This window comes from Melanostigma gelatinosum, assembly GCF_949748355.1.
Source record: "Melanostigma gelatinosum genome assembly, chromosome: 22".
Classification (NCBI taxonomy): domain Eukaryota; kingdom Metazoa; phylum Chordata; class Actinopteri; order Perciformes; family Zoarcidae; genus Melanostigma; species Melanostigma gelatinosum.
This window is the reverse complement of record NC_136655.1, coordinates 15,849,140-15,867,661: the sequence shown is the minus strand read 5'-3', so window position 1 is coordinate 15,867,661 and position 18,522 is coordinate 15,849,140. Positions and strand designations below refer to the sequence as shown.

At 42.7% G+C, this 18,522-nt stretch overlaps 1 protein-coding gene across 2 annotated transcripts in view; it reads left to right on the top strand.

Moving 5' to 3' along the window:
- Positions 1–18,522, top strand: part of scube1 (signal peptide, CUB domain, EGF-like 1) — a gene marked incomplete at its 3' end in the record, with an annotated part of 116,031 nt that overhangs the window by 5,437 nt on the left and 92,072 nt on the right. For both annotated transcript variants that reach the window (XM_079294554.1, XM_079294553.1), the window contains exon 3: positions 16,258–16,383. In XM_079294554.1, coding sequence (XP_079150680.1) covers positions 16,258–16,383 — 126 coding nt within the window. The remainder of the gene's footprint in view (positions 1–16,257; positions 16,384–18,522) is intronic.

The following is an 18,522-nucleotide window of genomic DNA, read 5'->3' as shown; positions in this document are numbered from 1 at the left end:
CAGTTTGTCAGTGGATGGGTCCGAGACGTCAAAGCAACGGTCGTCGACAATTCTCATCTCGTCATTGGAAGGGTAAATATATACAGATCTGGTCCGATATTTAGCAATATTCAATGTTTACTCAGTGCAAACAGACACGTGTGTTTGTTTACATTGTACATGCATGTCATTGTGTGCGTGTGTGTAGGAATTCACTTTCAACTAACCCCTAACTTCACCCCCCCACACACACACACATATATATATATATATATATATATATATATATATATATGATCTGACGTTAAACTCATATCAAGCAATGCTGAGGCTGCATCTCTGTGTTTCGCCTGTTGTACACGCTCGACACGTCTCTGGCACCGACTGCTGTCACGGGCCGATGAAGCTTCGGTAACCTTCTCATGTCCAAGTTTAATTTATATTTCCTTTATTAAATACTGTTCACAAACGAATTAGTAAATAAAATCACTGAGCACTTATAAAGTGATCCGCACATACTCTAGTGTACGCCAAATTCCATTCCTTTATATCTCGAGAGATGCGTGACAGCCATTTCTGGCGACGTCGCTTGGATAGCTCCTTCGTGTCATTTCCTTGATGTGTAATGACCGCTGGCAAACCAAAGAATGATTTCTTGTCTCTATCAGCTCTGCTGCCACAACCAAAGACAGCACAAAAGTTCACCACCGATAGGTTATGCGACTCAGCCGTGCATGCCAGTGGCTTTGTGTGTACGCCAACATGGCCGACAGCTAAACTGTGACGTCACATGAGACCACTCCATTGAGTCGCTTTACAAACAGACACTAAAAACACTTGACCGAAAGATCTGTCGTTTCAAACATTTTGCAGATGCTTGCCTCGTCTTTCAGGTTCTACATAGACCTCCATACACCCCCCACACTGAGTCAGTTCATACTGCTGAAGGACAGCAGCAGCAGGGCAACCAAGGCAAACACCAGAGGGGACGGTGTTGTACAATACAGATGTAGCAAGTTTGAGCAAACAGTCTTCTCAGTCAGAGCCACCCACGACTTAAACAGTCTGTTGACTTCAGAGAGAGCATTCATTACCCAACATTTCAACAAAAACCAAAGAGAGTGCTAAAAGCAAACCTGCAATCACAGAATCATGCTGCCGCATCTCTGGCCCTGCCGTTACTCACTTTTATTGTTTTTAGGAATCTGCTACTTTTGTAATGTATTCATGTATTGTGTTGTGTTGTGTTGTATGATTGTGTTTGCTGTTGAATTGTACTGATAACAACCTGTCCTGGGACTGCAGGCAGAAAACAGCTCTCCAGCTGACTCACACATTTACATTGAGGTGGAAAGTGAAATGTTGATTCATGTGCACTGTCCCTGGTAAATAAATCAATCAATAAAATAAATAAATAAATCGCCGTCTGAGGGACGGCCTATGTTAGTGAAGAGCGTTACTAATGTTTACGAAAATCAAGTAAACCAAGTTACGATGTTGCAAGTACCCATGGTGGTCAATAATCATGGGAGCTTTAGCTTTTTAATGCTAACAAATAATCATTGTTTGACTCGTAAAATGCAATTTTTGTTTTAACTTCTAATAACAAGTGCTATTAGTGTCTTGGAATATGGAACGTTGAACCCGGGTACATGGTGCATTGATGAGTGAGTGATTGTAGGTGAGTTAAAGAAGCTCGTGAACGGAGGCTATAAAAACAACTTTACATGTTGATCTCTCCATAAACTGCGCGCTGGTGTCTGACGTCACATTTTTGGTTGAACTGACCGTTTACAATGATTATTGATTGAGTCATTAAGCAGCACCAGACAGACAGACACGGTCTGAACGAGGTCGTCCTGAATAACAACAGCTCCTCTGTCCTCTGAGAGGAGACAGCGGAGGATTTCAGGCGTTCAGGAATATGATCTTCCTCCCATAAAGCTGCTGCTGTCTGAGCCGACCTGTCCTGCCAGCCGCTGTTTATGTCATCACTTCACCCAGGCCAGCGTTTGAATCAGTGTGTTTGGAAGCTGTTCTCTGCTTTGATGGAGCTTGAATGTCAAATGAATTTCATTCCATCACCAGCAGCCAGCATTTGAATGCCTCTGTGCGAACGTGTGAGCGTGTGTCAAACACGCTTTACAACACCTCCAGAATGTACGCTGAGATCTATCACTCTCCTCCCAGCGATGACGCAACAGCTCACGACAGAGATGTCAAATGAAGACAGATGGTGGGATGGGAGTTGACCCTCTGACCCCGGTGATTAGATATGGCCGCTGTAATTGGCCGGCTGTGTTTTCCATCAACAGGCATTACGGGCCACTTTGTCGGCCGGCGCGCCATTAGCGGCCCTGCTATTCCTGGAAGCACCTGGAAGCAGCAGAGCGCCTGTGCTCGCTCTCTCCATCACCCAGTCCTCCGCTGCTTTTATCAGCGTCATTCCGTATCGGCAAAGACTCACTCAGCAGTCTAGTAGAACATGCCACGGATTAGGCGAGAAAAACAGAAAGTGGATACAACTTAGTGTACGTCATCGTCTTTTTGCTCCACAATCCTCACGAGTGCGTTAATGTATGATCCGTCCACACTGTTATCTCTCATTTGTCATTTTATCAGATGTTTCTGTCCAGAGCACCTGCATTTATTATTATTATTACCTCCAGATGCACCCTTCATACTCCTTGGATGCGATGTGCTATAGTTATTGTGAGGCTAGAATGTTTTAACATCGAGGCCTCTGTTATTTCTGGCCATGTGTGCTGGCAGAAAGACCGGCAGCAATATGTGCAAAGTCAATTGTGAGAAAACTGAAAAGTTGGAGCTGATTAAAAATAATGAGCTGGGTAAGTTGTAGGTTCTAACAGATCAATAACACAAACTTAATCATATTTCACATGTTCAGTTCACCACTGAGATCCACCATCCTCCAGACAGACGAGTCATATTTCTCCTATACCTCATTTAGAAAATAGTTTTGCCTTGTAAGTGGCTCACTTTAAGGAATAGTTTGGATTTTTTTTTTAAGTGGAGTTGTATGAGTTAATAGTCAGTGTATTGCCTGCAGTAGATGGCGGTCAACACACCCTTAGATTGTCGAAACAGACTGGAGTACCAGCACTGGAGTAAAGCAATGTAATGCTGTGAATGGGAGCAGCAGTATTTTAGACACCTAAAACTATTCATATTGGTTTAAATGTACACTGTATTTAGAATATTTTCACCTCTTTACCTCGCTGTCAGACGGCCCTTTCCGGCGGAGAATTGAAGCCGTTCAAAGCCACAAGATTCTTTTGACAAAAACAGTAATTGTACCACGCAGAAGACTGTAGTTGCTGTTCTGCTGCTGCCTCCAACAGTTTGTTTGTGATATTTTGGTGAATCCCAACTAATCCTTCAAAAAATCGACTGTAGCTTCTTTACTGACTAATTGCTTCATACAACCCCACTTAATAAAATAAAAAACGTCACTTTTATCAAATTCATTTCTGTGTGCATATAACTTACCTTAACTAGCACAAACTACCTAGTGTTGTGGATGTCTCTAGGTGTATGTACTGTATAGATGTATTTATATTCCTAAAGCATGGACAATACACTCTGGAAACAAGTATACCCTTGGGCATCTACCCCAAAGTGAGTTATATCAGCATAATATCATTGAGACTGTTCATCCATCCATCCTCTGCCACTTATGTGGGGGAAGGTTGCGGTGAAGCCCTGAGTTTCGCTCAGGGTGAGTCCAGCCAATCTACAGAGGAAACTTATTTTGGCCTCTTGTATCCATGATCTGATCCTTTCCGATTCAAAGCTCATGAACATAAGGGAGGGTTGGAACGTAGATGAGCGGGTTATTGAAAGCACCCTTTGTCAAGATGGAACAGCTCTGGGATCTTGTTACTAGGTAATTTCGGAATCAGACATTTTTATTTTCCTTTTCCTAAAGAAAGCCACGAGAACACGGATCGTATTGATGATCACATGATTTCCTAATGTGCACTTCAGAGGTTCCAAAGGGATGCAGCCTGTATAGCACCGCATTGACAAAACTCTGGCTCGCTCTTCCACTTTTGTAACGGCTGGGATTCGAGCCCCTGTGACCAAGGGAGACGACCTGTGCTCTCGGCCTCTGCTACACTTCGGCACTACAAATTAGCAACTCGCAGGCGGCATTGTCCCAGCCACTACGAGTTTCACCCAGACCTGACCATGTGTGTTTCCTCCGCTGACTGTGTCCGTGTGACTCATCTGAGGACCGTGTCCTCAGATGAGTCGTTTCTCAAACAAATGTGATTCCACTCGCCACTGAAATTGGATCTGCCGTTTATGAACGCTGCCCTCTCTGTAGACATTTTCCGCAAGCTGATACTGCCGGCTCGTTATGGAAAAATGTGAACTGTGCTGTCAAACGAAGAGTATGTGGGAGGAGCTGTGTATCAGTCAGGCCTGCTTTCCTAGTGTGTGTGTGCAGAACAGGACCAGAGTTGTCTCCCTGTTTATAGAGAGATCCAGCGAAACTGTAACCGGCTGTTGTGAACGCTTGTTTACCAGGCCGAGAGTTAACAATTCGAAGGATTATGATCAGATGAATCGGAGAGACTTTGCTGTGTTTCCTGAGTTCAGGGCAGAACAAGTCCATGGGCTTTGGGAGATAAGTGGCATCATTCCTGCTGCAAAACCCCATCTTTACAACAACATGAAATGTCAAGTCTTTAAATCTCATAAACGTCCAACCAACATCCACTTTATGTTGTCTTCATTTTGTGAGTAAGGGCTGATTTAGAAGATACAGAAGGTAAACGTCAGGTGAGGATATTATTTTGTTTGTAAATGATACAGTTTTAAAAGTTTGGCATCACTTTTTTGGATAAAAGTGTGATTGATTGGCCTGTTAAGGAAAAGTACCAGAGGGATGAGTGATCTGGCTGTTTGCCACAGAGCTGTCGGAGGCCTGCAGAAGCAGCACCGTGTTTACTCAGCATTTGTCACTTACCGGCTAATTGATTAGTTTTCATCAGTGCTGCCCTGAATAGAAGCCTCTTCTCCTCCCGCTCATTATGTGTTTTAACACTCAAGCCTCTGCCATCGCCATTCTCACACACACACAAACAAACTTGTGTGTGTGTTTGGGTCTCGATTGAAGTCCAAGGTTTTTATCTCGGTGCCAGAGCAGCTAATTAAGTATGAACAGGGTAGGAAATTCACATCTTTTTTTTGGGGGCAATTTTTGCCCCCACTGACTGAAATCCAGGGGAATTTTCAAAAAATTGGGGGCATTTTTTGAAACTTGTGAAATAACATTTAACCTTTGCTCAAAATAATACATATACTTATTTCGGCTTACAATATATGAGCAATTTTCATCACATGGCAATAAGACTATTAGGCAGTAGTCGACAGATTCAAAGTGTTTTCTTAGATTTCTTTAACAAAAAACAAACAAATCAAACAATCACGTTCAATTTTATTCTTATTTCTTTGTGGTTATTTCTTGTTATTATTAAATGTTTCAAACAACTATTAACAATTATTAAGTCAACGATGACTTGATTACATATATATCAGTCATTGTATGGAATTATTGAGAAAAGATATTTTTGTCGCACCTCAAATATTGTGATATTACCCATTTTTGTGCTGAAAAAAATGTGCCATTTGAAGGTACAAATTCAGTTCAGAGTTTTTACTTAAATATCTTAGTTGACTGTCAGTCAGGTATTATTCATTTCCAGCAACCCTCAAATCAAAGAATAAAGACACTTTAGGCACAATTTAGGTGTATTTTCCCTTTAACTCACGAGATGCAGGTAGCAGGTTTTATACTTAATGTGAATATAATTAATTTAATCAAATTTCCGTTATGCAATATGTATACTTTGTTGGCATCTTATTCTGAAAACCGGATGTTTGTCTTAAGAAACCGGATGTTGTCTCACGTTAATCTTTCCGTTAACTTTCAAAGTCCTTCGCGCGCTCCCGATCTGCGCCGTTTGAATGAGTTTACCGTGAATGTCAGGATATAGGTGCACTAACATGCAAGTGTCTGCTGAGTTGACCGCATTCACAGGTCTGATTAAGAAGCGCTCCATTTTTCCCCCTCTCCTAGTGATATCAGGGGCAAAATGATATTTCTTAGGGGCAGTTTTGCCCTTTGCCCTCGTGTATTTCCGACGCTGAGTATGAAGCAGGTAGAAGAAAATGTCAGTTTGAACACTGTAATACTGTTCTAAAACAAAAGGTCCGGCTGTGCAGTCTGACTTTCTCAGCCAGTTAGTTTATCTGTTGTGTTTCTTCTTTCATTTATATGTTAAACAAGCGAAATAATGTCACAACTGCAATAGACTTGACCTATCGTAACTGTTCAAACCATAGACTGTATATAAGAAGTGGACGTAGTCATCGTGACGTCACCCATTGGTTGGTGGACTGATGTTTTGAAGCCTCGAGTTCAACGATTTTGCTGTCGCCATCTTGGAATACGGAGGCTGTCATGTTTTTATTTTCGCAACCAATGAGCGGAGGTTACCATATTTGGAATGTGGAGGAGTGACGTAGAGATGCCGTATACCAGTGGTCCCCAACCCCCGGGCCGCGGACCGGTACCGGGTCGCGGGTCATTTGGTACCGGGCCGCACAGAAAGAATAAATAACTTTTTTTCATTTCATTGATTATCAGAGTCGGAAAGATATTTTATTTTGAAAAATTACCGGATTCTCTTCCAATTACATGCGCCTGTCTCTCTTGACACATGTCAACACGCTTGTCACGAGCGTTACTTCCCAACCACAAAAGACCCACGAACTGCGAAGGAATGGATCCGCGACCCATTTGTGAACAAACCAGGTGAATCGAGCTTATCCGTGCCAGAGGGAGATCAGCTGCTGGAGCTTGAAAAGGACGGCGGCCTTAAAAGTATGTTTGGGACAACAACTCTGCCGGTGTTAAATGTGGGAGTGGGAGTTTTGCTGGACAGAGTTCGAATCCAGGTTGTTGCGATCTTTCCATAAATGTATTTTCTTCCATGTATTTCTTCATACGTGGCTGTGATGCAGTGCTCACTCATACAATCATAATCCCTGCAATTGATATGAGATGTGTCTTTTAGATCTCCAGCAATATGTTTGTGAAAGTGTGACGAATCAGGCGACAGAGGCAGAAAACCGCTGCAGCTGTTAAGCGAACACAACACACGTACAGAAGGAAAACCAGTAGGTCCAGAAACCAGTAGGGACGTAACACCGGTCCGTGGAAATATTTTATAACATGAAACCGGTCCGTGACGCAAAAAAGGTTGGGGACCCCTGCCGTATACGGCTCTGGTAGCGTATACCATGGACCATAATTTACTAAATGAACATCATGCTGTATTGAAGAAGACTTGAAACTAGAGATTGAGACCATAAACTCATGTTTACAATGTTTACTGAGGGAATAAATCAAGAGAGAAGTAGAGTCATTTTCTCATAGACTTCTATACAATCAGAGGAGTCGCCCCCTGGTGGACACTGGAGAGAATGCAACATCGGCTTCACTCAGCAGAACCAGAGGTTGCCGCCTGCTATAGATCCGTGTGCAAATAATACAGTTAATACGGCAATAGCGTCACTCAATTGAGCCAATCAAATGCATTGTTTACCGTGCATAGACTGTTGGCTGGAGAGAACTACAGGGTCAGAGAGATGTCAGAGAGATGAAGCAACTGACCGGCTACATTCTGGCTACAGACTGTTTTCTCTGGTCTAACCAAAGTAGCACACACCTAGACCGTGTTTGTATTGACTCAGCTGTGAGCAACATGAACGATATTAACACAAAGAGCTGCTCCCTACACATGTGCATTAGAATGGCATTAACTCGATTCAGGACAATATTCAAACTACTGGTTGCACTGGTTGCACCTCCAGTTCTGCCGAGTGAAGCCGATGGGAAGTGTCTTAAAACTTGCATTCTCTCGGCAGTCCACAAACTAATGGGTGACATCACGATGACTATGTTCACTTCTCATATACAGTCTATGGTGTGGACGCCGTAGCGCTTCTTTCATGCGTTTTCTATTTGTTATTCGTAAGCTCGTAACACATGATGTAAGATACACTGCCAGCTCGAGACTGGATTCTTATTTCAGCTCCTCTTTTACTCTGTGCCACCTGACCTTCTTTACTGAGACAGAGAGAGAGAGAGGGCATCTCATTTGGAGGGATGGATGATGAGGGAGACGGCGCAGGTGGAAAGGGCGATAGGGAAAAGTGGCAGACAATTAGGCCATTGTCTGCCTGGCGTCTGCACCTCCGTCATCAGTCGGGCACTCTCCTCACTGGCTAACTGACAGACACACACACGAATGGGACCCACCCGACACAGATTCCGCCCGTACACCTCCCTCTCCCGTACAGACTCAGTGGAGCAGGTCGGATTCATTGAGGCTCAGGCTTTATATATAGATACAGTGACCTCATGCCAGCAACTCCACCCCGCTTTCTTGTCAGTCTTTGACAGATGATGTCTGGCACCGCGGGGTGGACGTGTCACTCAGGAAAAAGCTCACAGGAAAAAAAGAAATTCCCTCCAGCTTGGTTCTGACTTTCACAGCCGAGATTTAAGTGTTTGTTGGATGTGCAGACAAAGCTTTATGTATCTTTGTATGTCATGACACATGCACACTCGGTTGGGACACAAGCGATTGGAAATGGTTGCTAAAATCTTGTCATTTTATCTCAGAGTCCCTCTGTTCTCTGCTTGTTGGCTCATAAGTTGCAATCTCGTGGTCAAACGTCACGTTCATCCGACATAAATTATAGTGACGCAGATGTTCGGGAAGTAACACTTTCCTGGCTGTGACTGCACTTGGGTGCCATTGGCGAGAAATAAAAATGGTAACGCTTACTTTTAAAAGCTGCATTCATTGGTGGGAAGTTGAACTTTGACATACACACAGCCAGGTCCTATGTTTAAAAAAATTATAATTATATATAGGTCCTTTTCATGAACCTCAAAACACACTGACATCTCACAGACAAACTAACCATATGGAAAGTTAGGCCTTTTTCAAAGCATACATTTGTTACACAGCAGGAAAAACACTGCAACTAATAGTATGAATGAAGGCTTCACACACATTAATTATCCCAGTAAGCTGTGCCAGTGAACCAGCAGGCACAATACCAGAGCCCTGGAATAACAACAGCCATTGTTAATATCATTAATTACACCTGTGCTAATCCTGCAGCAACATTTCTGCTGTGAAAAAGACCCATTATCACCTAATAACATTTGCTAATGTGTTACACGCAACATTGAATGTAAGTTTACTCTGCTTTTTGCTCCAAGATTATGTGAGCTTTATAGATATTGAATTGTCTTCACTAGCTTGCTGCTAACGGTGCTGTTTGCTGCTAGCTGCTATTTTACAATGAATACAAGTCTAACTTTCCTTTTAGCTTTGGTTTGGTATCTATCAAGTTTATGTAAGCAGAGATTGCTACATGTCTAGTAAACAGTCTACCGTAGACTATACTGTGAAGTCACCCGTTGGTTTTTCGACTACTGTTTTGAATACTCAAGTTTGCCATTTTGGCCGTCGCCATCTTGGATTTTTGCAACCAGAAGTGACACGAGAGGGTGGAGGCATTTTTAGACAAAAAGGTTTGCATTAACTTTCATGAACTGAAAAGTGCACCATGACTACACGGACCACACCAAGACCGAACATATGTTGTTTGTTATGTGTTTCCTAAAACATCATGAAATCCTGGAAAGCCTTTAACTTTTTATAATTTGCAAATGCTAGAACCTCAAAAAAGGCTCACAAGACACACCATGACACAAATGTAGGTCTTATGCATATACATTTTGACCTAACAGGAAGACAAAAAAAAACCCCACTGTGAAACTAATTCTATGAATGAAGGCATCCATTAACTTTCCCAGCAAGCTGTGCTAGTAAACCAGCAGGCACAATAGCAGAGCCCTGTGAAATGAACATCTTAATAGAATGCTGCCATCGTTAATGTGTGTGAATTTTGTGAAAAAGACCCATTATCACCTCATAGAAAAGCTGATGGGTCTCACATTTGAAATTACAATTCTTCGCACACACGGAGCAACATCGAATGTAAGTCAAATGTTTCCTGCTCTTTTTAGTTCTGCTGTGGACTCCACTAAGTTTATGTCAGCTTGGTAGATATGTATCTGTCTTCACAAGCTATAGTTGCCAACTTTGCTGTTTGATACAGCAACATTGAATAGAAGTAAAACATTTACTCTCCTTTTAGTTCTGGTTTGGTTTCTATCAAGTTTATGCAAGCTAAGGTTGCTACATGTTTAGTGAACTGTCTCCGCTAACTTAGTTGTTAACTTTTTCTGCCATTTGATGCTGGGCTCAACGACCTCAACAGAGATTAATAGCCTTCAGAGTTAAGAGATTTGTTTTACAAAATGGGAAGTTAACACGTAGAGCGTCCGTAGAGCGTCTTTAATTTTTTTGGCAACGTGGAGGCAGCTGGCAGATACAGACTTGACATATTTTTATCACCTCTTAAAGCTTGTACGTGTTAGCAAACAGTTGCATATTCACACATCAGCAGGACGAGCAACGTTAGCAACTTTTTAGGCACGTGATGAATATAGAGTATAGTATTGCTGACTGAACTTACGCTACAGCTTCATTTGTTACAATTGTGCGTCGTTCGGTGCTCGGTAGGAAGCACACAGTGGGGATATCAACCTTCTTTTGCAGTTGCTGTTTGTTGTTAACCAAAACTATGAGAGAACGAAGGCTAAAGAGCTCTGCAACGCTGCAGAGCTGGGCGATAATGTGTGTGGCGTTGTCACTGTGGGCTACCCCTGTCACATCACATGTAGTAGAATTTAGCTCACAGAAACCTGCAGAAACCCTAGACTGTAAGTAGCATCCCATTCTCTCCCTTTCCTCCTTTACTCCCTCTGCCCCTCAGTCAGGGGTGAGGGGAGTGGCACCTAATTCACTTGATGAAACGTGGAGCATAAACGCTTCCCTAGGCAATTAGAAAACGTGTGCGATTGCGAGCGGAAGCAGCAGCCGGTCTGAAGCTGTCGGGGCACCGCTGTCAGATGTCAACAACAGCTCAGAGGCAGGAAGTGGCACCGTTTGGGGCCGAATCGACCCTACGACACACCCTCCTCCGCCGGCCTGTCCCTCTAATCCAGGGGTGTCAAACTCATTTTCACTCTGGGGCCACATCAGCATCACGGTCGCCCTCAAAGGGCCGGTTGTAAATGTAACTACTCCTAACAAATTTAGTTTTATTTCCCGGGATATCTGTGACTTCCACAACACCTACTAAGCAGAAATAGAGGTTATTTTTTCCATGGTTAATGGCGGACAGTTGAACGGCTTTCGGGGCAATAAGCCACGCCCCCTCTCCGGCGTGTCCAGTGCGAATGAACACAAATAGCCCCCGGCGAGACCGGCGGCGTGAATGGCTCAACTCAACTTTTTTTTTACACTCAAACATCTCCGCGACCGCGAGTGGCGTAATAATCGCGCGACACAACGAATCGACAATGAAATTCGTTGCCAACTCTTTTAATAATCGATTTTCATCGATTTTATCGATTCGTTGTTGCAGCCCTACAGACAATTGGAACAACAGCTTACTTGATGACATCACCACCTCAGCTGGTCTCATGAGTTTAATCCATTTTTTTCTGTAAAGTATTTTTACAATCAAACTAAATATGACAACCCTGCTGTTTTCATTTTCATTTAAAATCAAAAATGATATAATATTATTTACATATACATACATACAATTATATATGTATATATATATACATATATAAATAAATATATGCATGTGGATCAGATCCCGCTAGCAACACCTCACATCTCCGAAATCGTCAGAGCAGATTTTTAAATCGGCTGAATCTTGACAAACCGACCACAGATTTGGTGCTTAAACTAACTTCTCGCCTCAAAACATCCTAAAATGACTTTCTGTGACTTAACAACAGTAGTATTTCGAAAGTTTCAACTTCCAGTTGTGTGATTTCTCCTCCGCCATTGTTTCCTGTTGCTGGTGCAACATGCATTCTGGGATATTTGGCTGTCCCAAGTACAGACAAGTCCTCCGATGCATCCCCGGTAAAATGGGCGGAGCCACATCCGGGCATTAGGACCGTGCTTGGCTCGATGTGAACTTTGAATTGGAACAGTACTTGGGCTGAGACTGATGACGTTTCACAAGTCCACGAGTTTACAAGTACAGAGAAGTACGCATGTTGAGAACGGCACGATCACTTGTTGGAAATCCTCTTTATGGGTTGTTGCATCTCCTGTCCACCTGTTGTGATAGTTTTAATGTCAGCACACAGACAACATGCTATCTCATCACTTCGACTTTCTATCTCAGAATTTCGACCATGGGGATATTTTTATTTTCACATCTAACTTTTAATTTTTGTAAAAAAAAAAAGATATAATAAAAAAAGATTTTTTAATTATTTTTTTTGCTGGCGGATTCGTGGGCCACATAAAATGTCGTGGCGGGCTGGATCCGGCCCGCAGGCCGTATGTTTGACACCCCTCCGTCACACACGCATGCTCCAAGTCTTCTTTCCTGTTCTTTCCAACACCTCAACATACACCACCCTGTTTGTCCTCCTTTCATTTTCACATGACAAGCAGAAACTCTAGAACCAATGGAAATGAAGTGGTTGAATTGAATGTATCATATGTGCTTGTGATTTAAATGAGGGTTTTACCCACATTATGACAGGGATAACTGGTCACTCAAAGTAAACCTCACTGCGCAGAATCAGGGGTCTTTGAGGAAAAAGGTTTTTGAAAATTGTGCGCTGTATGAGCAATCGCGTCTCGCTCTTTTAACGTTCGGCTCTCCCCATCTTGGAGTGTAGCCATTCAGAACAGCTAAACGCTGTGACAACAGTCGTAATGATGTCTTCTCTGACTCTGGAGAAGATTTGTCAGTTCTGAGGTCATCAGAGTTATCTTTAGGTTTACAAACTTGGGTTTGGGAAACTCCTCATGTTTAACAGTGTACCAAACTGGCTATGAGTTAAAATAAGTGGGCTCTAATGGATACCATCTCTTGGTAGCATTATGGGAAATGTAAGATGTGATGTTTTTGGACATGACTCACTATGGACTAATATAGGGGTCTACTGCTTTGATTTTGACAATTGTTTGTTAAATCTAGTCCCCATTCTTATAAAAGAGCAATGCTAAAAACCACACATCATATTGAAGTCAAATCTTGGTGTGACTTCTGCTCCACGCCTGCGTTTTCAGGTGTGTTTTTGTAAAGTTTCATTCCCTCTATTCTCAGCAGCAAACAACATTTAGCTTTCATCCAATCTGGAGACTGATTTTTAAACGCCAGTTTGGCAAAAACCTGGCAGTTTAGTTGGAAAGCAAAGCCAAAACAGAAAGAAGAAGACCTTTTTTCAAATTTAGCCAATTTAGTGTGAATGTAGTCTCAGTCTGCCCGTTTGAAGCAGTTCAGGCACCAATTAATCACCTGCTGCTTTTCATTCACCCTCAGCAGTGAGCCCCCCCCCTGACTGCCCCCTCAGTAGACCGTAGTCTTTCCCTGCTCCCTTCATCTCCGACAGATGAAAAGCAGAACACAGAGGAAGTGCCACATCGTGCTGCACCGCGCCATCCGAGCTGGCAGCACAGCAAAGTGTCCAAACAACCTCTTTCCCCAAACAGTCGCCCATTCCAGCTCGCCCTAATTGGTTGCAAATGCCTTTTGGGATGAGCCAGTGATGGCTGTGATCGGTTTCTATACACAACGCTCGGGCTCTTTAATTCCCCCCCATCATTGATTTTCTTTATGTTTTCCATACCTTTAAGAGGAATTCTGTCTGCTCGTAAACACATGCGACACAAATAAAGCAGTTTTAAAGTCAGTTTTATGAACCTTTCGATGGAGGCTTTGGTCACTATTTCATATAACGGAATTTAATCCAAAGAGCTAATAATAATCTTCTCATCTGACACTTGTGAGTACGTGTGGATGAGAGTGTTCCCTTTCACCTCAATCATGCCGGAGTATTCCTTCAAGTGCAGAGACAGGGTTCCTCTCTCAGGGATCAGACAAACAGAATTAAATTGCACTGATGTGTGTTGGCCTGTGTAATTGGCTTCTGGTAAACATGTCTGTGGTGCTCCATGTCGCAGAATGTGGCATTGATTTGTCTTTTGTCATGATGGTTCCTAACCAAGTCAAACCCCTCAGATGAGGATCTTTTCATGTTTATGTCTGCCCGCTTTTGGACTTTTCAAAGCGTTCGTACTCCTGAGCCCAAATGGCGACGTTAACCATCTGAACGGAAGTGTTTTGTGGATAGAAGATCTTTTTTCTGTGTAAGTAATTACGTTTTGCACGTGTTCTGGTGTTGGCGCGTGTGCGTGCCGTACATTAGTGTTTGTATATGCTCAGCGTCCAGGTCTGGGTTATGTCCACATGCAGGATGTGGCGGCTGAGAGCCATGTCTGTCTGTGTGTGTGCGTGTGTGTGTGTCGTCCATCGATGCTGTGTGCCAGCATCTCATTCCTGCTCAGAGCCATCGATCCATCAATCAAACCTGGCCACTGTGACTCTGTGATCCAAACAAAGAAAGTCTGGACTCATATGACAGGACAATATCGGTGACAGTGCTGATCTGTTGGAACTAAAGTTAACTCAAGGATCTGCTGTAGTCACGCCAGTGGCACACATGCCATAACACCGACCACGTCTATCTACATGGTACCCATTGGTTTTTCTAAACACATGTAAAAGACACCGTAACTGTTGCCTGGAGTAAAACATGAGCTCGGTTTTTGTCTGCCACAGAAGTTTGGTTGTTGGCAGGAATATAAGCAGGACTTTGCATGTGGTCAGATTTAGGCTACTAAAACACAACGCTAGTTGTAACACAAGTGTTTCTGTTATTATACATGCAAGGGCCACTAGTGGCACTAGGGGCCACTACCAGTGACTTCATTCTCAAAATATCTTCATTGATTTCAGCTGTCAGACAGACGAGCAACGTTGACAGACAGCAGCCATGGTGTAAAATGAGGCCGGGTCTTCCTGGCCGTAACCCGGATCTCCTGCTGTTCACACGGGGGGGGGGGGATGTACTGTTTGCTTAAGTGGCTCCGCATGGCAACCACTTGTGAGCCGCTCCTGTGAAAGCCCTCCACTGGCTCAGCATAGAGGTGGGGAGGGTGCATCCCCAGACGAATAGACAGCGGCTGACACTCTCACTCTCCTCTCAAAAGCATTCGATCAAAACTAGTATCATCATCATCATCATCGTCAATGTCATGTGTTAGGTTGCAGTAACCTGCTGCTACGCTCTGACTGACGTCTAGACAGGAGGAACATTTGCGATCTTGAAAGAGTCAAGCGGCACTCACCTGGACGCATACTGCTGACGAGGGCATGTGGCACAAAATAAAAAGTAATCTGGGAACTGATACAAACAAAAACACCCTCTTCATTCCGCATTAAAACAGCATTGTTAAATGTCTCAGTGAAATCAGTTATTTTATTAATTTTTTTACATACACTGTTTAAAAAAGAATTCCAAATTCCACCAAAAATGCATTAAAGGCAGGGTTGGTAATCTTCTGTCTGATATTTTTGTTGAAATTCTCTTTAAATCCTGCAAATAATCAAATGTTCAGACAAAAACAAATGTCTGTGGCTGTCTAAGGACTGTAATGAGCTCGTCTAATTATTTCATTTGGCCCAAATGTGATGATTGGACGGCCTGCCTGCCCGTCTGTATTCTGCCCGTGCACTCATTGCTTATCACCAGAATCGTCCACAAGCTGCTATCTTAACTGCTGTGAGTACTAACAGTAGCCATGTTTGTTGTTTTCGTTCATGATGATCATTTTGTGGGAGTGGCTTTCGAGCGAGGCCTAAAGAGACGGGCTGGGCTGTCTGTGTTGCAGACTTGCCGAATTTTCCGCGAGATTGCACGACTTTTGGAGCTAGTGCTGCTCGCTACTTTCATTGGAAAAGAGTTGGCAACACTGTGCTGAGTTTTTTGGTTGGATAAGTTGAAAAAAGACATACACTTGTTAGTGTCTCACAATGACCAACCCTGCCATTAAATACAAAACATATTTCATGTGTCCGGTGATTGACAGGAAGGACTGTATGACATCGCGCTCCACACTGACAAGAAAGAACTCACCAACTCTCTTTTTTTGCAAATCACAAACCAACTGCAATCATTAAGCTGTCAGTAACACTACCACCTTTCTCTTTCAGACATGGACGAGTGTGAGAACGACTACAATGGGGGCTGTGTCCATGAATGCATCAACATACCTGGCAACTACAGATGCACCTGCTACGATGGATTCATGCTGGCCCACGACGGACACAACTGTCAGGGTAAGAACATCCCTCCTCTGTGTGTGTCTCTGTTAACAGGGCGGATGATTGGACGAAATGACTAAAGGGACTATGTACTAAATAGTCATGTCTTGTGGGCAAATATGATATTAAACGTTTTGCTGTTTGTTCCTGATCTTGACAAAATCATTGATTATATATCCGCATAAATGTGACATCATGGCTTTTTCATCTGGTATAAGTATTTAAAAAATCATGAAAGACTGTAGACCTATGTGAAGTCTACGATTGCGTATTATGCTATAGTAGGTTTGGTTTAAATATAAACTACAGGGGAGGGGGCTAACATTCAGGGAAAAAATTATATTCTCTGAGATTAAAGTGGTAATTTATTGTAAATTTGAGAGGAATCTTAAAAACTTTATGGTACCATATTCTCTGAGATTATTGAATCATAAATTTCACAAGAAGAAACGATTCTTCCGAGATGGACAAGACAACATGCTCAGTCAACGGTAATCCAAAGAAAATATGAAGAAGTAGGGCTGTACCAAAACAGCTTCATTCCTAATGCTGACATTTAAATTATTATTATTAATAGGCGAGTGACCGTGGCTAAGTGGCGAGCAGGGCCACTCAGGGCCGTCCTTCAATCAGGATCGGTGGTTCGATCCCCGGCTCCGACTCTGCTAGTCGCATGTCGATGTGTCCTTGAGCAAGACACTTAACTGCAAACATTCCCCCCGTATGGTGTGCTATAGTCTGAATTGTAAGTCGCTTTGGACCAAAGCGTCTGCTAAATGACTGTATGGTAATAACTTGCTTATTTTTTTTTTCACTTTCGGGGGATTAACATAAAATCACACCTTTCAAAGTCAAACTAAACAAAAAATAAACACAATTTATTTTTCCAATTTTTTTTTCTTATACATTTACCTAGTTTATATCCATGTAAGGCAGGGGTCTCAAACTCATTTTTATTCCGGGCCACATCAGCATCATGGTCGCCCACAAAGGGCCGGTTGTAAATGTCACTACTCGTAACATATTGTTAAATAACTCTCTGCATTCACAGTTTAAAGTAGTCTTCAATGTGCTCACAATACATTTCCATGTCAAATGTACAGTAACCAGCCAAAGAGCTGCTTCTACCTGTTTAAGTATATCATAATTTTGACTTTCAATCTCATCATTTAGATTTTCAATCTCATCATTTTGAATTTCAATCTCATCATTTTGATTTTCAATCTCATCATTTTGAATTTCAATCTCATCATTTTGACTGTCAATCTCATAATTTTGATTTTCAATCTCATCATTTTGAATTTCAATCTCATCATTTTGACTTTCTATCTAGAATTATGACTTTCTATCTCATAACTTCGACTTTCTATCTCATAATTTCGACTATGGGGATATTTTTATTATCAAGTCTAACTTAAAAAAAACAAAAAAGTTTCAACTTTTTTTTTTTTTTTTTGCTGGCGGATTCGCGGGCCACATAAAATGACGTAGCGGGCCGGATTCGGCCCGCGGGCCGGATTCGGAGCGGTTTGAGTTTGAGACCCCTGATCTAAGGTTTCTATTCTCAGAATATTACCCCCCGGTTTTTTTTTCTTCTTTTACAGGCAACGGACCTAATATGTTGTTGTAGAAGTCTGCTGTGTGCCTCAATGTTAATCTAGCCTTGGAGTGTATCGCTGAGTGTTTCTGGGTGTGTGCATCCATCTGAATCAGTACATGATTGAATATGTCTGTCTGTCTGAGCTTAAGAGAGTATGCTTAAGGGTGCGTGGATGTTCCTATGTGTGTGTGGGTGTGTGGCTCAGCTGGCCTTTTCTCCGGAGAGTCCCTCCGTCATCGTTTGGAGGCTTTCCATGAGCTCTGCTGTTTTGGTGCTTGTTTCTCTGTGCTGTTGGGAGGGCGGTCGGGGTTGAAGAGTTCTCCTACAGATATCTGGCTGTGCTTTACCACTGACACATCCAGCCCCGTCTAGCCCCGCTGCTGCTGCGTTATTGACTTAGCGTCAGTCAGAGTAATGTCTTTTTTCTTCTGCCCCGTGCAACACACAGTCCTGCACAAGATGTGCTCGAACACATCTCATCCTGTCAGTCTCCCACTGCTGACTGACGAGAGCAAACATAAAAGACGACACATAAAAAGAAGTGTGTGCTTTTG